Source organism: Choloepus didactylus, chromosome 15 (assembly GCF_015220235.1).
Source record: "Choloepus didactylus isolate mChoDid1 chromosome 15, mChoDid1.pri, whole genome shotgun sequence".
Lineage (NCBI taxonomy): Eukaryota > Metazoa > Chordata > Mammalia > Pilosa > Megalonychidae > Choloepus > Choloepus didactylus.
The window spans coordinates 56,542,589-56,570,432 of NC_051321.1; the positions used below are offsets into that span (position 1 = coordinate 56,542,589).

Sequence of the window (27,844 nt, forward strand, 5' to 3'; positions counted from 1 at the left end):
CATGGTAGTAATAAAAGAAGTAAAAAAAAAACCCAGCAGACTCCCAGACCCACAAACCCATCCTCTTAACCACTCTTGTATTCTGATAACTTTTTGTCTCTGGGCATGTTCCATGCCTCTTTCCTACCCAGAGCTCCTTTCCTGCACAAAGCCAGTATATAACTGATGACAGATAAACTTGGTGATTGACTAGATACATTGCTACATTGGGATGAGGTGGTAATCCAAAGCCTAAACAATATTCTGGTAGGTGAGGACAAATAGGAGAGCATCCTGCCCATTGAGCCATGGGTCTGTCAGCATCACTATCCTATATTCTGCACATCACCTAGAATTTTGGGGAGGGAAACATTGTTGATTGATGGGCAAAACTGACCACTTCCTGTATCTGTTCTATGTGTAAGTGTGAAACCCTTCATATGATAGGATTTAAGTGATAGTGAAATTCTTTCCCACTAGCACTGTATCTGGAAAGCATGTGGGACAATATAGACCTTAACATATGCCAAGGGTTATTCAATAGTCTTGTTTTATATAGACAAAAAACTGCAGCTGAGAGAGGTTGTAGCACCCAGGTAGAACAAAGAGCCCAGGATACAGAATCCAAAACAAAGAAAAGCATGCCTTCCTTGAGTTGACAGCATCCTTTCAAGGTATAAATTATTATCCCCAATTTTAAAAAAGCACAGTCTCCAGAATGGCTAATGACAGACAAGACCAAGTTTTAGCAAGAATGTGGAGCAATCAGAACTCTCAAACACTGCTGGCATTAGCCACTAAATCTGAACACAGCACACTACATAACCCAGAAACTCCACTGCTGCTACCTTCTGTAACTCAAGAGAAATGCCTACACCAAAAGTTATATGCATAGTTCATAGCAGAACTATTCATATTAGCCCAAACCTAGAAATGTTCCTCAGCAGTAAAATGGAAAAATAAATTCTGGTATATTCATACAATGGGCAATGAGAATGAATGACCTACAACTACACACAATATGAAATCATCTGCCAAACATATGTTGAATGCAAGACACCCAACCCAAAAAAGTATATACGGTGCAATTCCAGTTATAAAAAGTACAAAAGCAGGCAAAACTAATTTATGATGTTAGAACTCAAGATAGTGGTTACTTGGGTAGGGGGTGGGAAGTTATAACCAGAAAGGAGCATAGCAGTATTTGCAGGGTGCCATTGTTATTCTGTCTCATGATGTGTACGCATGTGCTGATTATATGGGTGTGTTCAGTTTGGTAAAATTCATTGAGCTATACTCTTATGATATGTATACTTTTTTGCATTTATCTTTTACCACATTTTTTAAGTAAACTCAAACAGAGAAATTATGTAATCCAACCACAGCCTCACTCTTACTAAGTGGCAGAGCCAAGATCCCACCCCAAGCCCAACATTCTTCCAACACCAGAGAATCTCCTAAGCACATTATTAAGACTGGGTTCAGCCCACTGAGATACCACGCAGCTCTCAGTCGCCACTACTCTCCCACATTCCTGCCTGGCTATGAGCTGGCCCCTGCTATTTCAGACCCACTTGTCTGAGCCAGTACTGATCTATGACAAACAGAGGGAATATTTTGTGCCAGTGTTTTAAAAGGGAAATCCATTTGAAAGGCTGCACAATTATCATCTAAGAGTTGAGCTATTTGTATATCCAATGAGAAATATTTAGACACTTCAAAAATAGAGATGAATTTAAGAGTCAAATTTTATAAATGGATGTCTGACATCATAAAAGCATGGCCTTTCTCTGTTGTTTCTTAATTTCATTGACACCAAGAGTCAGTGCTTACAAATTGAACAGGCACAACAGAATTGAAACACAGAGATTATTACTTGAAGACTTGACGTTTCAAGTTTCATCCTCAAAGTAGATACTTAAATCTATCTTTTTTTAATGCATATTAACTCCAGGAGGAAACGCAAGTATTAGGAAAGATTGGGCAGGGGCGGGTGGTAGTGGGATGGCTGTGGGGAATGGAGATTATTTTGTATGACAATGTACAAACAAAACCATTGTTTTTTAAAATATATAATAATATTATCAATTATGTGATAAATTCTTAAAGCATTTTTGCCTAACACATGATTCTTTGAAAAAAATTTAAGCATTGAGAAGGAACAGAAATTCTCTGACAGATCAAAGCTGCTTTTGAAGATTTCTCTATTTTCACACTGCCATCTGCTGCTTACATAGAGAAAAATATTCCGATGACAGATTAAAAAACAGAAAATTGTGAGCAGAAAGAGTCCTTGGAAATGATCCCAATACCATATTTTTTTTAAATGCTGAAACTAGAGCTCGGAAAGATCACATGATTTGACCAAGAACCCATAGCTAAGCAATGACAGGGCTAAGGCCACAGTCAGTCCAGCATTCTTCCCAATTGAGTCGTATTTCAATTGATACCTTAATATTTTTTCTAGAAATCAAAATATTAGTAGAGAACATAAATATATTTTTGTTACTATCTTAACAGATTAAATAAATCTGTGGGTTTATGACAGATGAAAACATAACATTTATTTTTGTTTTAATATTTAAAAGTTAAGAACAACTTTTTTCTTACACTTAGAACTAGAATATTTATGGATTATATTTATATAAATGACAATAGTCCATATTTCAGAAGGAACAACTACAGCAAAGATAATTGGAGGTGACCATCAAGTCACAATCTGCAGAACATGTGACATACTTGTGTTCGGGTCTTTGAATTAACATGCAAGGTCTCCAAGACGACAAACCAGGTATTACTCCCAGCACTAGATTAGTTTCAAGAGATGAATTAAATCAAAGGACCACTTTCCGGAGAGATTACTTAAGAGGCTGTAGGTCTTTCACTTTGCAGAAGGGACCTTTGGAACAAAATCTGGTAAACCGTTAGTATAATCCAATGACCCCACACCTTGGGACCTATACAATTTTGAAAAGAAAAAAAAAAAGGAGGGAGTTCCTTCATATGGTCATATGGCTGCTAATTTTTTATTATAACAAGTAAATATTTTCTTGAATGTAATAACCATCTATATCACCACCATTTCATAAAAGAAGGACATTTTAATAAGACTTGAGTGAGGAGGATATAATTTCAGAATACAAAGTAAGATAGTAAAAAAATAATGGTAACCTTACACATTTACCACCTATATCATTGTCTTTATATTCATTTTGCCTCCAACGAAAATTTTTCCTTGAACTTACAGTTGTCTGTGTATTGCTGTTTGGGAGCCAGTGTTACCTTTAATACCTTCCTTGGGGGAAATTAATCTTGACTGGCTGGTTGAACTAACAGTCAGCAGAGGAGAATGGTCTAAAGATGGCAGATGGTTTGGAGCACTGGAAGTGAAAAGCTCTATCCTTTCTATGTACAACCAGGGCTCTTAGAAGATATTCTACCCCCTGCGCCTGGTAACATCTTTCACTCAAAAATAGGTAAGAATTTGTATATTAGGGAGAACAAGTGGCCCTGTAAACCTAAGTGAGTAGGAGAGAAGAAAGAAAGGAGGAGAAAAATGGGATTTTGAGTACTGCAATCTCTTAGATACAAAGCAAAACAAAAAATATAAAATACTCTGTTGATAGCCATCTGCAAGTCGGACTGCTTGATATAATGTCTTAGCTGAGGAAGGGAATGGAAATTAAAACCCTAACCAGAAATGGGTTTTGTCATGATCACAGGTGAACTAGGAAAATAAGAACAGATTGCTTCAAAGAAAATGAGGAAGGTCTACAAGTAAGTGATGAAATTGTTTCCTTTGGCCTTGCAGGTCATTTGGGAGGAAACAGTTAAACTTTTACTGACTGTTAAAATTAACATGGAGGAAGAAAACATTTCTTAAAATTGCAAAAGTATGTAACTAACATATTTAAGACTATGTTAATCAAACAAAAAAGGTAATATTTGATCACTGTCATTCCTCCACTACCAAACATCCACCATGGCTGCACTGTACAACGGAAATATAAGGAGCCACAAATGTAATTTTTAAATTTTCTAGTAGCCAAGTTAGAAAAGTAAAAAGAGGAAAAATTAATTTTAATATATTTACCTAGCCTAATATGTTAATTTTAACATTTCAATATCATTCATGAGATAATCTACATTCTTTTCATTTGTACTAAGTCTTTGAAATCTAGTGTATATTTTACATTTAAAGTACATCTCAACTTGGATGACCCCTATTTCTTTTTTTTTTTTTTTTTTTTTTTTTAAAATAGAAGAAGTCTTGGCTTTATTTTTTTTTTTTTTTTTTTTTTAATCATCATTTTATTGAGATATATTCACATACCACGCAGTCATACAAAACAAATTGTACTTTCGATTGTTTACAGTACCATTACATAGTTGTACATTCATCACCTAAATCAATCCCTGACACCTTCATTAGCACACACACAAAAATAACAAGAATAATAATTAGAGTGAAAAAGAGCAATTGAAGTAAAAAAGAACACTGGGTACCTTTGTCTGTTTGTTTCCTTCCCCTACTTTTCTACACATCCATCCATAAACTAGACAAAGTGGTGTTTGGTCCTTATGGCTTTCCCAATCCCATTGTCACCCCTCATAAGCTACATTTTTATACAACTGTCTTCGAGATTCATGGGTTCTGGGTTGTAGTTTGATAGTTTCAGGTATCCACCACCAGCTACCCCAATTCTTTAGAACCTAAAAAGGGTTGTCTAAAGTGTGCATAAGAGTGCCCACCAGAGTGACCTCTCGGCTCCTTTTGGAATCTCTCTGCCACTGAAGCTTATTTCATTTCCTTTCACATCCCCCTTTTGGTCAAGAAGATGTTCTCCGTCCCACGGTGCCAGGTCTACATTCCTCCCTGGGAGTCATATTCCACGTTGCCAGGGAGATTCACTTCCCTGGGTGTCTGATCCCACGTAGGGGGGAGGGCAGTGATTTCACCTTTCAAGTTGGCTTAGCCAGAGAGAGAGGGCCACATCTGAGCAAGGATGACCCCTATTTCAAGTGCCTGATAGCCACTTGTGGCTAGTGACTACTAAACTGGACAGCACAGCACTAGATAAGAGGCTCAAATCATCTTAGACACTATGGAGGACACAGAGAAGACCACATGCAACCCAGGACATAGTCTAGAAGGCAAACAAATACACCATTGACAGTTACAACAACACCCAGGCTGTAAGTAATAAGCACCAAAAGAAAGCTTCAGACTGTGTGTCCTGGGAACCCAGAAGAGGGAGATCACTGTTGGGCCAAAGAGCTGAGCCTTGAACTTCACCTTGAAGTGTGGTTATAGCAACAAAAGAGATGAAAGGACATCATAAATAGAGAGAAGGTAAACATAATGTGGTTTTCCAGTGTGTACTTCTGATAGGATAGCTTTTGTTGGTGGAGAGGGGTGCGGACTTTTTCCTTTGGGAAATTAACTCTTTCTGTGGACAGCTCCCAAAAAGTTTCAGAGTCCGAAGAGTGGCAGGATGGCCAGGTCTGTTGCATGGGAGCTGTAAGTAGGCTAAAAGTACAGTGAGAAATAAAATATAGGAGCAGCAAGGTTGTATATGTGCAACTCAGCAAGGATTTCCTAATGGAGTCCACCAGTGGGGTCCCTGAGATCACTTCCCTCTACCTAAAATGCAGACAGGGAACTCACGGGAACCCAGGGTGTGTGCTTCTCCACACTAACAGCTCTCACACTTCTTGCTGCCTGCTAATGCAGTGAACTCAAGTGCATTTTCCTCATGCTCCCATTCCTGAACTATCTAGCTGACTTCAAGCTGGCTGGTGCCACTGGATCCTCGGTGAGAGACAGGAATTCAGTCCTCCATGAAGCATCAACAGTGCTTGAAGGTCAAACAGATACAGAAACACTCAAGCCCAGCTCTGCCGGCATTCACATCTCAGTCTCAATTAGTAAACCCAATTGGCTAAATTGAGGCACTCTGTTAACCTAGAGACGTGTTTACTGACTTGCATGATGCAACTGAAGGCCTTTGAAGTGGGGAGCAAGGACTCTTAAATATACTTTGAACTTTGTACTCAAAAGGTCTTCTCTGCTGTTTCAGCAACTGAGTTGCCTGAAAAATGGCTCCACCCTTCTCCTTGGATTTAACAACTGACATCTAGCCAAAGGGTATCTGGCTAATTTTAAAACAGTGCAAGGCCATGTTCGCTTTCTAGTTGAGTTACCTTCCACTCCTCCTGTATCATTCAGGTTTCAACCAAAAAAACCAGTAGAATTTATTAAACCAGGAGATTCATTACGCTTACAGAAGCAAGTAAAGCAAATATTTCACTCAGCCTTTAAAACTGTGCAAAACATGTGATTTACAGCTTTCTGGGAGAAAGTTTATTTTAAAAAAAAAAAAAAAAAGAGGATTCAATTGCTAGGAATTGGTTTATGTGATTATGAGGATGGGCCAGGCAAGTCCAAGTCAGGCCATCAGGAGGGACAAGTGGATATCTTCAGCATAAACTGGAGCTACTGTCCACAGGATGAATTTCTTCCCTGAGCCTTCTTCAGGAAAGACATAACTCTGCTCTTAGGCCCTTCCAACTTGTTGAATCATGCCATCCCAGATTATCTAGCATAATTTCCCTTACTTAAAACCAACTCATTATGGACTTTAATCACATCTACAAAATACCTTCACGGCAACACCTAGATTAGTGTTTGAATAACTGGGGTCTGTAACCTAGCCAAGCTGACACATAAAACTGGCCATCACACCTTCCGCCTCCCAACACAATCTGTCTTCTCCAGCCAAACTTACTTGAACAGAGCACATCACCTGCTCAGCAGTCTCCAGGCCTGTGCATACAGGGGCTCTGCGTGAACTGCCCTCTCCCTTCCTGCCCACCCATGTACAACCCTCGTGTCCCAACTCATAGCCTAACCTATTATAAAATCCCAGAAATTGCCTTGCCCTTGCAACTCCCCTTCGTACTTGGCTTTTGTGAAGTCACACGCTATTAGTTACCTTTTTCCTGTCTCTTCCCTGAGATTACAAACCCCTTATATGCATGGATTATGTCTTCTATCTTGGCATTCCCCAGCAGAGAGAAGTCTCTATGGAAGTCTGTAATTAACGGAAAGGTGGTCTTGTTCACAATGCAAAACCCAGGATCCTTTATATGCAGCTTGATTCATCCCAAGGATCATCTGCACAAACAATTCAGGTGAGAAGTATTTTCTCCTCAATTACTCAAGTTTCAAGAAGAAAGAATTAAGAATTAAAATTATAAAGAGTTTAAGGTTCAGACCTGCATGTCCTCATAGCTCTAACATACTATTATTAGCTATTGTGCAAATCTAGGTTTGTCAGAGATGAGGAGTGGGCCTTTAAATTCCTATCTATCTGTTATGGACTGCATTGCATCCCCCCAAAGGATATGTTGAAGTTCTAACACCCAGTGCCTCAGAATGTGGCCTTATTTGGAAATAGGGTCATTACCATTGGAATTAGGCAAGTTAAAATGAGGCCACAGTAGAGTAGGATGGGCTCTTCATCCAATATGGCAGGTGTCCTTATCAGAGAAAATCCGGACACAGAGAGAGCAGAGAACACCACGTGATGACTGAGGCAGAGAACATCCATGGGTTGCTGGCAAGTCACCGACAGAAGCAGGTAGAAAGGAACAGAATAGATTCGTCCCTACAAACTTTGAAGGAAGCACAATCCTGCCAACACCCTGACTTCAAGCTCTGGCCTCCAGAACTGTGAGATAATAAATTTCTGCTGTTTGAAAACACCTCGTTTGTGGTGCTCTGTAATGGTAGCCTTAGCAAACTAAGACACCACCTCTCTAAGCATGACTTTGTCTTATGTCCTGAAGGGTCCTTTTCTTTTGTGAGTCATAGTTTGTTAAGGACTGCTTGGGAGAGTAATTTTATTTATGGATGATTAGTTCTCTAACAAATAATATTCACAGAGCACTGACTATATGCCAAGCACCATCTCAATCATTCAACACAATCATAAGGTAGGTGTTGTTATCTCCAATTTAAAGATGAAGGGACAGGCTTAACAGGTTAGAAAAACCTGAGCTCTGATGCAACTCTTTCACTTAGAAAGTGTGTGCACCATCTTGGGCAAGTCACTAAACCTTGTGGACAGTAAGGTCTGCCTCAATGCATTGTTATGAGGATCAGTTAAGATAAAGTGAATAAGTGGCTGATGTTGAGCCAGGCACACCAGGGGCACTTAGCAAACTGAAGGAACAAGGATGTGAAAAGGGGAATTTTTATGTTGCTTATAAAATGTATTTATTGGGGTGTGCCCACTCAATTATAAAACTCCAGAGGTCAGATAACAGAATTGGCAAGGATAACGCCCACCAGGCCTTCCCTGGACAAAACTGGGTAAAGAAAATAATGTTTCTCAAATATGGTATGCCCTGCCAACACCAGAATCATCTGGGAGCTAGTTAAAATGCAGACTCCTGGGACAACCCCCCACCCCACCCCTTACAATCCACTGATGAATAAGAAATTGGCTTTATTTTAGTAATTCAGATATATACCCGAATTTAAGAGCAACTGTGTATAGGTATGTATGTATATAAAACTGATTTCTTATCAAAAAGATATACATTTGTATGTGTACACATACATATATTCCATTTTTAATAAAAAGAACGTAAAGATGTCCATTAATGTATTTTTTCAGAGCCCCACCGAGAACCAAGGTCACTGGGCACATATTTTTCATGATTTGCTTGACATGAGCAGGACTACACCCAAGTAGAAACCTACTAGTTCCCTTTATAAAGAAAAGTAGTCAAAGAGAATTGTACATTGGAGAGTTATCAAAAAGTACAAAACTGAAATCTATGTCGAGGGGTCTTAAATCAGTGGTAGCTCCCAAATGAAAATCATTTTTCCTTAAAATCATTTTTGAGACTTTAAAAAGAATCAAATATCTGGGCTCCATCAGAGACCAACCGCATTGGAATGACAGCAACTATATGCTGATATTTTTCTATAGAAATTTTAATTATCTCCCTATTTACGAACCACTGATAACCACGTGGGGCACCAATAAGTTATGCTTTTCTCACTTCCAGGGTAGCACTGAGCCACTTGTTTCTCTGTAAGACAAAGTTGTCAAGAAAGTAGATGGTCAATGTAGCTCCCACACAGCTGGATTCCTCTTGCTAATGCCATCTAACCATGGCTTTTAAGAGTTGCTCTTAATTATGCTATGAAGAACCAAGGGAAACATGTTCAGTGCGGGTCAGCTTATGCTCAGACCTAGACACAAAAAAAATCTGAAGTGCACATGTAAAAACACACGGCTGCACACACCCATAAGTGGTAGCTCTTCAGCCGTCATTCCTTTTCACTACTTCCTCGTTCTTAAAATCTCTGCTCTCCTTTTTCTATATTCGTCTTTAAAAGCTTTGTTTAGCTGGTTCTAGTGCCCCCTCGCTTAGCTGATGACACTAGTTAAAGAGGTTAAGTGACTTTTACAAGGTCACTCAGCTAAAAAGTGGTAGAGCCAGGGCTGGAATTAGCCACTTACTTCAGCCTGATGCTCCTTCCAGGACTTGACCTCTCCTTCAACTTTGGTAGGATGCTCTTTACCTCCCTAGCCCCTATTAGGGCCAGTTTCATGAGTTTGTGACATGTGGCCCCGTACTTTGAATGGCCCCATACCTGGTTGAATGCTCTGCTATTGCTGTCTTGAAATTCTTAACTACTTTTCAATCTTGCACTTGGGCCCTGTGCCAGTTTGGATGTATTATATCCCCCAAAACGTCATGTTCTTTAATGCAATCTTGTGGGGGCAGATGTATTAGGGGTGATTAGGTTGGAATCTTTGGATTGAGTGTTTCCATTGAGATGTGGCTCAATCAACTATGGACAAAACCTTTGATTGGATAATTTCTATGGAGGTGTTACCCCACCCATTCAGGGTGGGTCTTAATTAAATCACTGGAGTCATATAAAAGAGCTGACAAACAGAAGGAACTCAGTGCTACAACTCAGAGAGACATTTTGGAGATGGCTGTTAAAAGCAGATTTTTGCTCCGGAGAAGCTAAGAGAGGACAAAATGCCCCAAGAGCAACATTTTGAAGAATGCACAGGAGCTGAGAGAGAAACTGGAACACAATCTGGGATCAGCAGATGCCAGCCATGTGCCTTCCCAGCTAACAGAGGTTTTCTGGATGCTATTGGCCTTCCTACTAAAGGTACCCCATTGTTGATGCCTTACCTTGGACACTTTTAAGACTGAAACTTTGTAACCAGATAAACCTCCTTTATAAAAGACAATCCATTTCTGGTATTTTGCATTCCAGCAGCATTAGCAAACCGGAACAGGCCCACAAATCACATAGCTTGTCCTGCCTACAAGTGAAGGGGGCTGTTAGCCCCTGGTCCATTTGAGCCGTGAGACAAAGTGATCATCCTCCTAGGAACTTGAGGAATGTAGAGCTGCAGCACAGTTTTCAAAGATGGAATCTGACTCAGCTCTGACCACCAGTACCCCACCCTAAATCCCAGCTTCCCTCCACCCTCAACTCCCACTGGACAGACCTTGTGAAAAGAAGCTTTCCTCTCCAAATATGTGTTAATGAGATTTCAATTATTCTTTGACCCTTGCTGGAAACCAAGGTAATTATATTTCTGTTCACCTTAGTATTTACTCATAGAAATGGTGATTAGGATGCATTAAATTCTCTTTTCTCCATACCAGGTCATTTTCTAGAAATCCATACTTTCATACCCTTTGTTCATGTATCAATTGTCATCCACTTGTACCTGACTGACCGTCTCCGTTTGCTAATGCTGCCCTTTTGCAAAACACCAGAAATGGACTGGTTTTTATAAAGTGGGTTTATTTGGTTACAAAGTTACAGTCTGAAGGCCATAAAGTGTCCAAGGTAAGGCATCAACAAAAGGTACCTTTACTGGAGAAAGACTACTGGTGTCTGGAAAACCTCTGTTAACTGGGAAGGCACATGGCTAGCATCTGCTTGCTCCCAGGCTGCATTTCAAAATGGAGTTCTCCAAAATGTCAGTGTCAGCTTCCAATGGCCGTCTTCAAAATGTCTGTCTCAGCTGCAGCTAGCAGTGAGCTCCTTCTGTCTGAGTTTTTATAGGGCTCCAGTGAACTAATCAAGGCCCATGCTGAATGGGTGGGGCCACACCTCCATGGAAATTTTCCAATCAGAGTTATCACCTACAGTTGGGTAGGTCATATCTCCATGGAAACACCTAACCCCAAGGTTCCAACTTAATCAACACTAATATGTCTGCCCCCACATGATTGCCTTAAAGAATATGGCTTTTTCTGGGGGATAACATATATACACAAACCAGTACACTGACTTTTCAAACAATCTATGTCTTGAAAAATTCTTCCAAACAAATCTTGGGCAAACTTTTCCTGTTTCTCTTGAACCATAATGACAGTATTATTATTATTTTTATTTGCTTAATTATGTTTAGTTATCTTATCTGACATAGCCAGATGATTCAGCATTGTTTTTCAAGTCTTGTTTTTAATTAAATTAAATTAAATAACCTAATACATCAACTGGAGGCAACCACTTCTTTGTTTTAGAAGTCCCCTATAAGTACCCAGAAAAGACAACATATTGAAAAGAAGGAACGTGTAATGTGTTTTGTCTTAATCATGTCTTTCATGAAATTATTTTAGAATTGAAATATACCTAGAAACCATCACATTCAATATCCTTATTTCCCCATAAGCATGGAGATCGTGATTTGCTCTACAAATCATGGTAAGTTCCTAGCATACAGGAAGAGATCCCAGGGCTTCTGACCCCCTCTAGGTCAGGGTCTTAGCAATTTTGTGCTAAATAGTTCAAAGTAAGTTGGGCTAAGGATCACTAAGTATTACTGCAAAGTTGAAATCATGCCTTCAGTAGCATATGATTTTAATCACAAAAAGGAAAAGAAAACCCTGTAACGTCTCTACAGATAGGAATCACTATCACATCCTATGTAACTGTTTCTCAAGAGTCTTACTTTAGGAGATACCATATAACGGTCACACAAACTATATCACATCTATCCTACAGAAGACACTACATTACAACCCTTAATAGCATTGTCAATGTGCAGACAGAACCACCCTTTGTTATGTCCAATTTCCCTGTGGGGTTATCACGAAAACAGGATGTACAAGTTGACAATGGTGTATCTGAACCAGAGAGAAGCAGTCTCAAGCCCTGTAGGAAATGCTTGCAGGACTCCTGAGCATTGTTTGCCCCTGTGCCACCATCAAACAGACATTCCTGGATCCCTGCCCTCATCTCCCCGTATCCTCCTTCCTCGTGGCTATGTGTGTCTCCCCCTAAATTGTGAATCCCTAAGGAGCAGAACCATGTGCTTGCTGTTCATTCTTTTCTTTCCCAGCATCTAACACACAGCCTGGCACACAGCAGCAAATAAATGAATAAAGAAACAAAAGAATGAATTACAGAATATCTTACGGAATTCCTCAATTTCCACCCAGATTTATTATAGTGAAAAAGTGGTACTGTAATCTCACTGAAGGCAGGAAAATATGTTTTATACTTAAAAAAAAAAAAGCCTCATATTCCTTGTACAGAGTTAAGGGTGCAGCAAATGTAATCAAATGATTGAGTGAGGAAGGCATAAGTTTATCCACTTACTTGCAAGCAAGCCAACTCCACTTGCGAGGGATCCAACCCAGGCTGTTTTTCCTTTCCCTTCACCAAAAGCATCCAACCATTCTATGTACAAGACTCCAACGGCTAATGGGGATCCATAACACAAAAACTGAGTAAAGAAGGAGACAAGCACAATCACCCAGCCCCATCCACCATCAGGTGACTTTTTAAATTCCATTGTAAGACGAGGTCAAGGAGGTGTTTTTATCTGTAGGTCCTAAACAAAAACAAACAGAAAAGAAAGGCGGATTTAGGGTGCTGAAAGACACAGAATTTTGGATTAAAAATATCTCCTTCTAAATTAAAAAAAAAAAAAGTTCCCTAAAAACATTCTTGAAAAAGCATAAATTATAACTGACACAAATTAACTTTTAAATTTTATTTTTTTTAATAACACATGTATGTGGTTCAAAGAATTTTTTTTAATTATAAAAGGCATACAGTGAAAAATCTCCTTCCAAACTTTATTCCCACCCACCAGATTCCCAGCTCCACTCAATCACAGGAAACCACTGTTTTCAGTTTCTTGTCCCATGTTGGGTTCCCCAGGAAGCCAACTCTTGGGAAGTAGGAGGTGAAATGGGAGGTTTCTTGGGCTTGCTCTTGGGATCAATCCCTGTGGAGAACAAACAGAAGCAGGATTGGGCAGAGGGAGAAGTTACGCTGTGAGGCCGTCTTAGCTGGGGTGACCCTGCAGGGTGATCCTGAGTTGGGTGAGAGGGGCTGGCCCTTCACACCCCACACTGATCAGTCACTGGATACAAGCCACCCCAGGAAGGGGCAAGGACCTTGGGTGAGGGGGCGGTCTATCCCCATAGGGAATATCCGCTGAAATCAATCTACCCCAGCTCTCCCAGCAGCTGACAAGGAATCTTTCATTCTTAATGGGGGTCTGGAGGGAAATCAGCCACACATCACAACATCCAGCCTCTTGAGTACCCTCTCAGGATTTCTTGATGCATATACAAGCAAAAACAAATATTCCTAGATTTCCCACTTGTTCAACAAAATGTTGCATATTGTACATTCTGTTGTGCACTTTCCTTTATTCACTTCATATCCTTGGGTATCTTTCCATATCAACATATTGAGGGCGTTCTTAGTCTTTCTTTCTTTAACAAGTACATAGTATCTCATCATATGGCTGTGTGCTTTGTTTACTCATTTATTGAATAGGCAAAACATGCAATGTTCAAAAAATGAAAGAGGCAAAAGGTATAGAGTCCCCCATCTACCTGTCTCCCACCCAAATGCTACCTCCTCCACAGGTTACCAATGTTTCATTATATCCTTCCAAAGTTTCCTTACACGAACACAAGCTAACTCAAATACAAATTTCCTTTTTTTTTTTTTTTTTCAAAACAAAAAGTAGTATATTATACACAGTGGTATGTGCCTTGTTTTTTCACTTAGAAATCAATCTTGAAGAATTTCCATACCAGTGCATAGCAACTTTCCTTGTTCTGTTTTACTGCCCTGTATTCTAGCATAGGCTTATCTGTTAGGTGAAACCTGAAAGTGAAATTGCTGAGTCAAAGGGTATGTACACTTGTAACTGTGGTATGTATCACCAAATTGGCATCAAAGAGATTGAACCAATATGTATTACTCCCAGCAATTTTGTGTTGTGAAACTTTTGCAGTTTAGCCAATTTGTTGGCTTTAAAGTGGTAGTTCACTGTAGTTTTAACTTGCATCTCTCACAGTATGAATGATCTTGAGCATCATTTCATAGGTTAAAAGCCGTTTGCTACCACTGAATTGTACACTTATTAATGGTTAAAATGAGGAAATGTGTTGTGTATATGTTATTACAATTTTTAAAGTCATTTGTAATTCCTAATTTTTGAGTATTTTGACTATATTTCTAGATTTTCTATTTTGTTCCATTGTCTTTCTGTCTCTCACACACCATTACCATATTAGTTTAATTACTAAATATTTTTTTAAAAGCTTTTTCAGAATATTTTAATCTCTGGGATGGCAACGTTTCTTCCCCCTTTCTCCATCATTATATTCCTTTTTCAGTATTTTCCCATCTAATCTTGTTTACCTTTTTCTACAAACTTCAGAATAAGTCTATCTGGTTCTAAAAAAAATCTGAGGGTGTTTTCACTGGGATGGACTTAGATTTATAAGTTAACTTCAGGAGAATTGACCCTTTTATGATGCTGAGTCTTTCTAAGAATATGGCATGCCTTCCCATTTGCTGAAGTTTTAAAAAGTTTTGCTCAACATTTTTTGCCTATCTTATCTTTAGGTATTTATTCTTTCTGTTAATATTGTAATTGGGGACATTTTAAGATTTATCTTCCATTTGTATTTGTAAAAGCTATTGATATCTATGTGTTAATTTTGTATCCCACTGCCTTACTAAATTATCTTATTTGCAGATTTTCAGATTATTCTCTTAGTATATGCTGTAAAAAACAGTTAAACAACCATCTTGACACAGTGAAAATTTTACTTCCTTATTTCAAATATGAATAGTTTGTAATTTCCTTCTTTTGTCTTTGCATTGAAAAGTGTATCCAGAATGTTAAATAAGAGCATAGTTCTTTGTCTAGTTCCTCACTTTAGTGGGAATGCCTCCAAATGCCATGATGCTATCTCTGGGACTTAGATTTTATTTTACAAAGTTAAGAAAACATCCATATTTTTCAAGTTTTGAATGTTATAAAGAATTGTTATATTTTATCAAATGCAATTTCAGTGTGTATGGAGATGATTTGTCTCTTTACAAGTTTTAATATGAAAAAAATCTGTTTTCTTCTATCGAGCCATCCTTGAATTATTCCATTAACTTCTCCTTGGTTGATGTATTATTTTGATTATGTTAGTCTATTTTTATTTGTTTATTTATTTATTTTAGGATTTTGAGTACATAAGTGAGATTTGTCTAATTTCTTGTGTTTGCAATTTTTGTAAGGTTTTGGTATCAAAATATCTTTATAAAGAGAATTTGAAGTCTTTTCTTCTTTTTCTAAATTCTGAAACAGCTCACATGGCAATGGATTTGGGGGCCTAAGGCCCAACCTGTCTGCCCTAAACAGGGCCTCCCACTTAATCTCCATCTCCGCATCTCTTCTCTATGTCAGGCTTACAGTTAGTTCATCAGCTCTTCTTTGCCCAGAGATTTTGCCAAGCCCATTCCCTTGGCTGTGGTTTCATCAGATAATAAAGCACTAGGAATATCATCTATCCATTCATGACATGTGACTAATCAGATGACTATACATTTAGCTACCTTAAGAGCCCTAAAGACACTGATCATTTACTTGGGCTTCATTGAATTTCTTCACTTTAGCATTCCGAGCACTAAGCAGAACTCATGTCACCACTTGCACAGGCCTTTGTACAAATGAACTTTAAATATTTAATAACCAAAAACTGAAAGATGTAACTAGAGTCTACAATCCAGGCTCTCAAACCACATGATTCTGTTAACAGACAAAATATTTCAAACTTCCAAATATTGAAATCCACTGAAGTAATTAGAACTGTCCCTCTATCAGAAATTTATTCTATGACCTACTCCATTTTAAAGTAAACAATATAATTCTGGTCCTTCTAATGACAATTTTAGTATTTTGCAATTCTTGTTCAGAATCTCCTTTAAAGAAAATAAAGTCTTAATTCCCCAAACTAGATAATTTATTATAGAAATAATCAAACATCTAATGAGACTAAAAGGTTATATAAAGACAAATTCATACGAGATTGCCCTTCATTTAAATCCTTAAATTATAGGCTTCAGGGAAAGTATACAGGGAAGTGTACCAGAATCATGAATAAAACCAGTTTGTTTTGGAGGGAAGGGTGGAATTGTAACCAAGGAGTTGGAGTTAAAGAATGATTATGACTCCTGAATCATTATATGAATATTCCTTTTGTCTTTCTGGTAATATTGAGGTAGACAGAGATGAAATACCTGAAATCTCTATCTAGTGATCCAGTTGTCCTGATCCCTGAGAATGATTGTAAAAGCCCTTATCTTGTGCCTTTGTCAGTTTTTTGTTTTGTTTTGTTTTTTTACTTTAGAAATTTGTAAGGGCAAATGCTCCAATGCTAAGGAAGTAAGCCATTAACTGATTCCAGCCCCAGTTTCACTCCTTTACATTTGTAAATTTTTCAGCTTCTACTTTACTACTGAAATGATAACTGTCTCTCCTCCTTTCAGGTTACATTTGCCATCTGAAATTGTAATGACTTCATCTCCTTTTGTTAGAATCATAAAAACCTTGAACCCCTAAACTCAGGGGACAGATCTTTGGGTGGTTAGGCCATCTGGTCTCCTGCTTCGCACCTAGTGATAGACTTTCTCTCTTTGAAACCCCAGTGTCTCAGGAATTGGTCACTGAGCACATCGGGCACAGAATTCACCGCATGTCTGTAATCAGTATCTCTCCTGATGTTTTTAAACCGTAAGTAGACAGAAATGTCTTTCTCTTCCAAACATCCTTGCCTTGCTTGGCCTTTTCTTACCTTGGTTGACATTTCAACATGTAGGACCGGAGCCAGGGAAGCACCTCTCAAAGTAAACGTTTGGACTGAGCAAACCTTTGAAATACAAAGCTCTCATCTATATCAACTCTGACTAGAAAGACAAGTTTTTATAAAGAGTTGGCTTACGGATTCCAATCTGTCACTGTCACGTTGAAGATGTATGTAGTTCCTTTAGAACGGGGTGAAAAACATCATTTAGTGATTTATTGTTTTCTGTCAGGATGTTCCTTAGATGCCTCTCACCTGTTACTTCTTTAAATAAAGATATTCTGTGAGGTGATTTCTTAGGCCAGACTTTGTTCCTCACTTTTCATAATGGTGCCCAATTTCCTTTGGGGGCCTTAGGTCTCCCCTATGGGTAGAGGGTTGGTGACTTTGACCTGTGGAATGGTTCCTGATCCACTTGAGGCCAGAAGAACATATCTCCCGGGATTCTGAATCTTGAGTGAAATACAGTAAGAAAATTATTTGGAGTTGACCCTGAAGAGACCCTCTCGCAGTTCCTGCTACCTTGATCTCTAGAAGATACCCAAGCCTGGGTTCTCCAGTGTTCCTTTTTATTCTATGAGCTAACTCAATACCTCTATCCAATGTGTGTGAAATTAGCTGGTATCTGTTTCTTTTATTTGCGACAGAATAAACCTAACTAAGACCTATTTTGAGTATGTCATAATTTCAAGTTTTTTATTTTATCCATCCATATACCCCTTGGTCCCCTTTGGACCAAAGGTAAGCTTAAGCATATAGTCTATGACCACAAAATATAGGTAACACAGACATGCCATACTTTTTCTGAAAATTTCTTCATATCTCTTTGTTCCGGTTTGCTAATGCTGCTGTTTTGCAAAAACACCAGAAACAGATTGGCTTTTATAAAGGGGGTTTATTTGGTTACAAAGTTACAGTCTTAAGTCCATAAAGTGTCCAAGGTAAGGCATCAATAATTGAGTACCTTCACTGGAGGATGGCCAATGGTGTCCAGGAAACCTCTTAGCTGGAAAGGCATGAGGCTGGCATCTGCTGATCCTGGGTGTTTTAGTTGCGAATGCTGCCGGAATGCAAAACACCAGAGATGGATAGGCTTTATAATGGGGGGTTTTTTGGTTACACAGTTATAGTCTTAAGGCCATACAGTGTCCAAGGTAACACATCAGCAATCAGGTACCTTCACTGGAGGATGACCAATGGTGTCCGGAAAACCTCTGTTAGCTGGGAAAGCACGTGGCTGGTGTCTGCTCCAAAGTTCTGGGTTCAAAACTGCTTTCTCCCAGGATGTTCCTCTCTAGGCTGCAGTTCCTCAAAAATGTCACTCTCAGTTGCTCTTGGAGGCATTTGTCCTCTCTTAGCTTCTCTGAAGCAAAAGTCTGCTTTCAACGGCTGTCTTCCAACTGTCTCCCATCTGCAGCTACTCTCTCAGCTTCTGTGCATTCTTCAAAGTGTCCCTCTTGGCTGTAGCTCCTCTTCAAAATGTCACTCTTAGCTGCACTGAGTTCCTTCTGTTTGTCAGCTCATTTATATGGCTCCAGTGATTTAATTTAGACCCACCCTCAACGGGTGGGGCAAAACCTCCATGGAAATTATCCAACCAGAATTATCACCTACAGTTGGGTGGGGCACATCTCCAGAAACAACCCAATCCAAACTTTCCAACTTAATCCCCACCAATACGTCTGTCCCCACAAGATTGCATCAAACAACATGGCTTTTTCTGGGGGACATAATATATACAAGTCAGCACAATGGGTTATGTTCCAGCTCCTCTCTCAGTTCCTGTGTGTTCTTCAAAATGTTGTTCTTGGGGCATTCTGAACTCTCTTAGCTTCTCTGGAGCAAACTCTGAGCTAGCATAAGTCTGCTTTCAATGGCTGTCTCCAAAATGCCTCTCAGTTGCTCTCCAAAATATCACTCTTAGCTGCTCTGAGGTCCTCTTGTCTGTGAACTCCTTTATACAACTCCAGTGATCTAATCAACACCCACCCTGAATGAGCAGGGTAACACCTCCATAGAAAATTATCCAATCAAACATTTCACTCACAGTTGATTGAGTCACATCTCCATGAACACTCAAAGGATTCCAATCTAATCAACACTAATATGTCTGCCCCACAAGATTGCATCAAAGAACATGGCATTTTGGGGGACATAATACATTCAAACCAGCACACTCCTCTTCTTCATTTCTTATGATCCAATTTGATAAACACTCTGATCTGGCTGGCATCCTTTCAAACCAGAACTCTAAATTAACTGGGATTTCCACTAAACACTTCTGTCCTAAAATATACAGAAATGAGGCATGACAAAAGTTGTCTTCATCCAAAAAATGTTTTGATCACTTAAAATTTAAATTTCATTGCACTAACCAAGAGAAATCATAAGAAATAGAAATAAGGTATGTGTATTAGTCAGTATTCTCCAGGAAACAGAACCAGCAGGATACATATGTCAATATTATGAGATTATAGGAATTGGCTCATGTGACCATGGAGATTGGCAAGTCCTAATTCTGTAGGGGCATCCACAAGTTGGAAACCCCAGTGAAGGTTTTGATAAATTGCCCAGGAGAAGCTGTCTGGCTGAAGTAGAGACAGAAATTCTTCTTTCTGACCACTAAAATCATCAGTTCTTCCTTTAAGGCCTTCAACTGATTGATTGAGACTTCTCTCATTTCTGAAGGCAATCTACTTTGTTGATTGAAGATGTAATCAGCCATAGACACAATCAACTGACTAATGATTTTAATCCATGAAATATCCTCACAGTGATAACAGGGCCAGTGCTTGCTTAATCAAACAACTGGACACCATAACTTAGTCAAGTTGAACTTGAACTTCATAATCACAGTATGGTTTTTACCCTCTAGGACGATATAACCCAGTTAGGAAGATATGTGTCTACGGAGATGATACGTACACAAGAGAGTATGATTGTATGCCAAAGAGGTGGATGGAATGTAAATGCCTAGGAGTTGGGAGAAATGAAAACTATCAAGATGGGAGCAGTGGAAAGCCTCATGAATTGCATTGGTTCTAAAGGACAATGGAGAGATTTGGGAAAGCATAATGGAGTTAGGTTTGGTCGAAAGTGAAGACGACAGTCCTACAGGACTCAAAGAGAAAAACAAGATTAGAAAGATGGTTCTCAGTTGAAATTTAAGTAAAAGAATGTGTCCAAAGAAGTCTGTGTTTATACCCCAAAGACGGGATTTTTTTTTTCTTTTTAAACTTGACATAATAAATCTCAGCATAAGTAACCAGTTTATATTATCTAAGTGTTAGAGTTTTTCCCTAAAAAATAACAAGATCTATGAGTACCAGAAGGTGTTATTTGGACTAGTGTTCCATGGGTATATTCAAAGGTTTGAGCTCTTACTCATATAAATGAATGAAAATATGCTTCTAGGAAATACATGCATCTTAGTATATTCTTGTAAATTCTTTGAGAATTTGGACTCTCTAGTAACCAGAGTATTTATAAACCAGAGCCCTGCATAAGCAGACACCTTTTAAAAAAATTAGAAACAATTTTGAGAGACCATTTGAGAAGCACTGTAATTTAGGGGCAGTTTTGCCACACCACAGGATCTGAAGGGATATTATAAAATTAACTTTAACTTAAAATTTAAATAGATATCTTAATTTGGTAATTAAACATATTCCACATATTGTAAACCTCCCTTGGAGAGAGAGATCATGAAATAAAACTAACCATAAGAAACCACTGTTCATCAAAATTAGATATCATTAGTAAAAAAGATAGCATATCTCCTAAAGCTAGAATTTGTTTTGTTAAAGAGAAAGGAGAGCTAAGAGTTCCAAAACATTTCCTTCAGAAAAAAGAAAAAAGACTATTGATGTAAGTCTACACTTCATTCATGGTAAAGTTTTAAGCTACAATGCCTTAACCTGCATTTAGTTCTGGTTTGAATAATACCAATCCTGTTGTTTCCTAAACTTTTTACACTGGCTGAAAATTTCAATTCTCCCACATATGAAATGTCAGAATTTTATATTTGACATTTTATGGACATTTGATTTACTCAGCATGCTTGACATAGAAACTTTCTGTCCCTGAAATATATACATACATCCTATACTATTTTTTGCCAAATATAGAGAGATTTACAACTACTTAATCTTATTTTCAGTTGATAGTTCCCTCTTGCTTTCATACTCCAACCTGCCAAAATCATTCTCTAATAACCTCTCTTAAACTTTATCAATAAATAGCTCACTAAAGATTCACAGATGAATTTTTCCCACAAAATATGGAAGAAGGTAAAAAAAAAAATCAAATTTTTATTTGAATTTCAATTGCTACCAAAACACCTGGTCAAAACAAAGAGACGATTTCATTCAAAGAGTGTAAGGTCATGTAATTACATCCTGGGAAAAATAGTTGACTTCAGGTTGAGATTGTCTTGAATTAGTCATCTGTGAGGCATGTTAAAAAAAGAAATCTCTATCATCCTAGGTTCCATGACCTTCCTTCAGTTATATGTATGACTCTTATAATATGGAAGACTATAAGCCATGATCACCATATATAAGAAATAGAATCACTTACTGTGTGATTTGTGGGTGTGTGTGATTACGATAGACAAAGGCTCAGTAACTATGCAACAAACGTTTTGTGGAAAAGCCATTTAAAATCTACATACATAATGTCTTCATTTCTATGCTTGTTAAAGTTGTCCTCAGTTGCACCAACGGCATGCCAGATAGAGAGGTGGTCAGGGTGCACACCTCAATACATATTAACACTTCAAATGGGGACATCACTACTGGCCTTACAATAATAAAAAAGGATTATAAGGGAATGCTATAAAATAGTGTATGACAATAGATTAGATAAATTAGATGAAATGGGCAAATTCCTAGGAAAGATACAAACTACAGAAATTATGGAAGTTGATAATCTGGGAGGAATTTCCAGGGAGGATGGCAGAGTAGGGAACTCCAGGACTCACTTCTCCAAAGCAGCCAGTGGACAGCCAGGAACAGTCTGAAACAACTGTTCTGGGGCTCTAGAGGTCAGGAGAGCACTGTACAGCATCCAGGGAAGAGCAGGAGGAAGAGGCTGAGAAACTTCAGTAAAGAACTGTGTGTAGCCCTCTCTGCAGAGGCTGCCCATCCTCCACTCTCAAAGCAGGCCACCTCGGGGTCCAGTCCCTGGCTGGCTGCTGCAGATGGAAAGGGATGGGGAAGTTCCCTTCCCCAAGAACAGGGTGGGCAGGAGGGCATGGCCAAGCACTAATCACGGCTTTTGATTGGCAAATTTGGATTGCTGGATCCTGGCACCGGGCTGCCATTTCAGCACATCCCAGACAGAAATGCCATGGCCATTGCTTCAATCTCACCTCTATCAGGGCAGAGGCAGTACATGTGTAAAGACACAGTGCTTTCCTAGGGCTGTGGGGAACAGTTTGCTGAAGGCATCATCTGCTGTGCAAGCCAGGAAAGTACAGGATCAGGGATTCATCAAAAAGACTTTTGGCATCTTTCCTGACCCTCTCCCCAGGGCTCTTAGGAGCTGGTATGCACCACTTTAATGAGTCCCTGGCCCTGTTCTGGGTGGGAAATACTGACTTGAGAAATTACTCTCCAGGATGACCCTCCTCCCAGAATTTGCCTGCCAGGCATAAGCAACTAGAGGCAAAAAAAGGAGTGTAATAGAAATTACAGAAGCTAAACAAAAACAGAATAGATCAAGATTCCTGAGAAGGAAGAGAAAAGAAAGCTTTCTCTGGGGTTGAAACAATTGCACAAATCATGCAATCTTAAAAACTGTACCACATATCCAGGACAAGAATCAGATGAAGAAGAGCTGAAAAAATCTGATCAGTTAAACACAGGCAATTCAAAAGCTCTAGAATAAGTTGAACTACCTGACAAAGAAAGGCATAAACTCAAAGCCAATCAACAATAAAACCCTAGGCAAGAGAAACTGACCCTCAGAGTAAGCTCATCAAGATAATCAGATGCCTAGATAACAGCAAAAAATTACAAGCAGGAAGATATGGCCCAGTCAAAGGAACAAATTATACTTTGAAGGAATCACAGAACTTGGAAAAACTAATCAAAGACGTTCAAACAAATGTTCTAAATCAATTCAAGGAGATGAAGGAAAATATGAGTAAAGAGACAGAGAATATTAAGAAGACATTGGGTGAGCATAAAGAAGAATTTGAAAGTATAGAAAGAAACCTAACAGAAATTACGGGAATGAAAGGCACAAAATAAGTGATTAAAAATTCACTAGCGGCGTATCACAGCAGATTTGAACAGGCAGAAGAAAGAATCAGTGAACTAGAAGACAGGACAATCAAAATCTTACAGACATAAAAACAGAGAAAAGAAGGAAAAAAATTGAGCAGGTTCTCAGGGATTTTAATTATAGTATGGAGTGCACAAACATGTGTCATGGGTGTCCCAGAAGGAGAAGAGAAGGGGAAGGGGGCAGAAAAAATAATCGAGGAAACAATGGCCCCAAATTTCCCAACTCTTATGAAAGACATAAATGTATGTGTCCAAGAAGTGCAACATACTAATAGACCTATTCTGAGACACATTCTAATCAGAATGTCAAATGCCAAAGATCAAGAGAAAATCCTGAAAGCAGCAAGAGAAAGCAATTTGTCACGTTCTAGGGATCCTCAATAAGACTAAGTGCTGATTTCTCATCAGGAGCCATGGAGGTGAGAAGACAGTGGTATGATGTATTTAAGGCACTGATAGAGAAAATCTGCTGCACAAAATTCTTTATCTGGCAAAGCTGTCTTTCAAAAATAAGAGAGAGTTAAAAATGTTCAGAGATAAACAGAAACTGAGATAGTTCATCAACAAGAGAATTGCCCTACAAGAAATACTAAAGGAAGTTCTGCAGACTGAAAGGAAAAGATAGGAGAGAGGCTTGGAGTCCACTGTAGAAATGAAAATTATCAGTATGGAAACTGAAAGGTAAACAGAGAGACAAAGATAAGATGTGACATATAAAAACCAAAGGATAAAATGGTAGAAGTAATACTCCCCTACAATAATACTGAATATTAATGCATTGAACTCCCCAATCAAAAGACATTGGCAGAATGGATTAAAAAGTATGTTCCAACTACAGGCTGTCTATAAGAGACTCACCTGAGACCCAAAGACACAAATAGGTTGAAAGTAAAAGGCTGGAAAAAGATACTCCATGCAAACAGTAACCAAAAAAGACTTTAAATGCAAAAATTTTTAAAGAAACAAACAAGGGCACTATATATTAATAAAAGGGGCAATCCACCAAGAAGAAATAGCAATCAAATATTTATGCACCTAACCACAGTGCTCCAAAATACATGAAGCAAACACCAGCAAAACTGAAGGGAGAAATAGATGTCTCTACAATAATAGCTGCAAACTTCAATATACCACTCTCATCAATAGATAGAACACCTAGAAAGAGGATCATTAAGGAAAAAGAGAACTTGAATAATATGATAAGTGAACTAGACCTAACAGACATATACAGAACATTGCACCCTAAAACAGCAGGATATATATTCTTCTCCAGTGCTCATGGATAGTTCTCCAGGATAGACCACATGTTGGATCACTAAACAAGGATCAATAAATTCAAAAAGATTGAAATTATACAGAGCACTTGCTCAGACCATGTTGGAATGAAGCTGGAAATCAATAACAGGCAGAGAACGGGAAAATTCACAATATATGGATGTTAAACAACACACTGTGAAACAAAACAATCAGTGGGTCAAAGAAGAAATTGCAAGATAAATCAGTAAACATCTTGAGATGAATGAAAACAAGAACATAACATATAAAAATTTATGGGATGCAGTGAAATCAGTGATGACAGAAAATTTATAGCTCTAAACATCTATGTTAAAAAAGAAGAAAAAGTGAAAATCAAAGACCTAACTGCACACCAGGAAGAACTAGAAAAAGAATAGCCAACTGATCCCAAAGCAAGTAGAAAGGAAGAAAGATTAGAGCAGAAATAAATGAAATTGGGACCAAAAAAAAACAATAGAGAGAATCAACAAAACCAAAAGTTGGTTCTTTGAGAAGTTCAATAAAATTGGCGAACCCTAAGCTAAACTGACAAATAAAAAGATAGAAAATGCAAGTAAATAAAATCAGAAACGAGAGGGGAGTCATTACCACTGACATTATTACTGGTGTGCAGTGTTGCAAATGTCTCCTTGAGTACTTGCTTTCAGTTCAGGGAGGGAAAGGAAGGGGAGAGAATTTTTCTATTTTTCTATGAAAAACCCACAACTGACATCCTACTTAATGGGGAAATGCAGAATGCTTTCCTCCTAAGATCACGAATAAGAAAAGGGTGTCCACTCTTGCCACTTCTATTCCACACTGTACTGGAGTCAAGGCAATTAGGCAAGAAAAAAAAAATTCATCCAGGTGGGAAAAAGGAAGTAAAACTATATCTATTTGCAGATGACACGATCTCAATATAGAAAATCCTAAGAATCCAGCAAAAAAACTTCTAGAGCTAATAAACCAGTTCAGCAGTGTGGCAGTAAACTAAATCACTACACAAAAATCAATCATATGTTTCCATAATTTAAAAAAAGAATGACCAAAGAAATAATGACAGATTCAATACATGATTCTAGCCTAGATCTAATAATGGAGGAGAAAAGCCCCAAAAGGATATTATTGAGACAAATAAAAATTTAAATACAGACTGTAAGCTATGTATCAATATTAAATTTGTTGAACTTGATAACTGTACATTAAGGTAGTAGTTCTTAGGAAACATACATGGAAGAATTAAGTGATCAAGGAGCATGATATATACAACCTAATTCTCGAATGTCTAGAAAATAGACAGATAGAGGATAGATAGATAGATAGATAGATAGATAGATAGATAGAATGACATTGCAAATGTGACAAAATGTTAAAATTGGTGGATCTGGGTATCCGGGTAGGAGGTATGCTGGAGTTCTCTGTATGGGTTTTGTATTGTTTTTGCAACTCTCCTGTAAGTTTGAAATTATTTCCAAATAAAAAGTTAGAATAAAGATGGCAATACTTTCTAAATTTATCTACAGATTCAATGCAATCACTATCAAAATCCCAACTGGCTTTTTGCAGAAACTGACAAGAGGATCCTAAAATTCATATGGAAATTCAAGGGACCCAGAAGAGCCAAAACCACCTTGAAAAAGAACAAAGAGGACTCATAATTCCCGATTTCAAAACTTACTACAAAGCCACAGTCATCACAACATTGTGGGACTGGCATAAGGATAGAGATATAGACCAATGGAATAGGATTGAGAGGCCAGAAATAAACACTCACATTTATTGTCAACTGATTTCAAACCCGAGTGCCAAGAAAATTTGTTGGATAAAGAATAGACTTTCAAATGATGCTGGGACAACTAGATGTTCACATGTGAAAGAGTGAATTTGGACACTATCTCACACAATAGACAAAAATAAACTCAAAATAGATCAGAGACCTAAATGTTAAAGATAAAGCTATAAAACTCCTGGAAGAAAACACTGGAGTAAATCTTCATAACCCTGGATTAGGCAATGGTTTCTTAGATACGATACCAAAAACACAAGCAACAAAAGAAAAAAAAATAGAAGAAACGGACTTCATGAAAATTTTAAACTTCAGTGCTTAAAAGGACACTATTAGGAAAGTGAAAAAGCAACCCATAGACATATAGGGAAGAAATATATACCTATTGCAAACTATATACTACAGTTTGTAGTATTTCAACATTCTTTCATAAATAGTAACAAATGTACTATACCAACACTACGAGTCAGCAATTGAGGGAGGTTGGTTAGGGATATGGGAGGATTCGAGTTTCCTTTTCTTTTCCTTTCCTTTTTTTTTTTCTTTTTTTTTCCATCTTTCACTTTATTTCTTGTCTGGAGTAATGAAAAGTTTCAAAAAATTGAACAAAAATTAAGTGTGGTGATGGATGCACAGCTGTATAAGGGTACCAGGGGCAACTGATTGTACACTTTGGATCTTTGGATAATTGTATGGTATCTGAACAATCCCAATAAAAAAAAAAAAAAAAAAAAAAGCAACCCATAGAATGAGAGAAAACTTGCAAATCATATCTGACAAGGGACTTGTATTTAGACTGTATAAAAAAAAACTCTTAAATCTCAAAAAAAAAAAAAAAAAAACACAACAATTTGCAAATGGGCAACATATTCTAATCTTCTCCAAAGAAGATACACAAATGGCCAATATATACATGGAATGATGCTCAAGGTCATTAATCATTAGGGAAACGCAAAGCAAGTGAGACAGTACTTTATACCCGCTAGGGTAGCTATAACCAAAAAGATAGACAATAACAAGTGTTGGTGAAAATGTGGAGAATTCAGAACCCTCATACATTGCTAGTGGCGATCAAAATGCTGCAGCCACTTTGAGGTGGGTGAATGTGGAATGACTGCTAAAGGGTACAGGATTTCTTTCAGGGATGATAAAAATGATTTAAAATTAGATTGTAGTGTGGTTGCACAATTCTGAATATACTAAAAGCACTTAACTTTACCTTTACATGGGTAAATATTATGGTATGCAAATTATATCTCAATAAAGGTGTTTAAAACAATCCCACTTCAAACACTATGGGAAGTTATTTAATTTCTGACTCCAATATAGATAAATTTCA

At 38.1% G+C, this 27,844-nt stretch overlaps 1 protein-coding gene across 2 annotated transcripts in view; it reads right to left on the reverse strand.

The window, feature by feature from the left end:
• The window catches only part of SLC16A9 (solute carrier family 16 member 9), a 60,072-nt gene that overhangs the window by 18,947 nt on the left and 13,281 nt on the right, over positions 1 to 27,844 (reverse strand). Inside the window, exons 1-2 of one of the 2 annotated variants that reach the window (XM_037804386.1) lie at positions 13,140 to 14,524; positions 12,644 to 12,878 (exon numbers count right to left, since the gene is read on the reverse strand). In XM_037804386.1, coding sequence (XP_037660314.1) covers positions 12,644 to 12,839 — 196 coding nt within the window. In that variant the 5' untranslated portion in view covers positions 12,840 to 12,878; positions 13,140 to 14,524. Of the gene's footprint in view, positions 1 to 12,643; positions 12,879 to 13,139; positions 14,525 to 27,844 lie in introns of those variants that run through there. The other variant, XM_037804385.1, reaches the window with a different exon arrangement.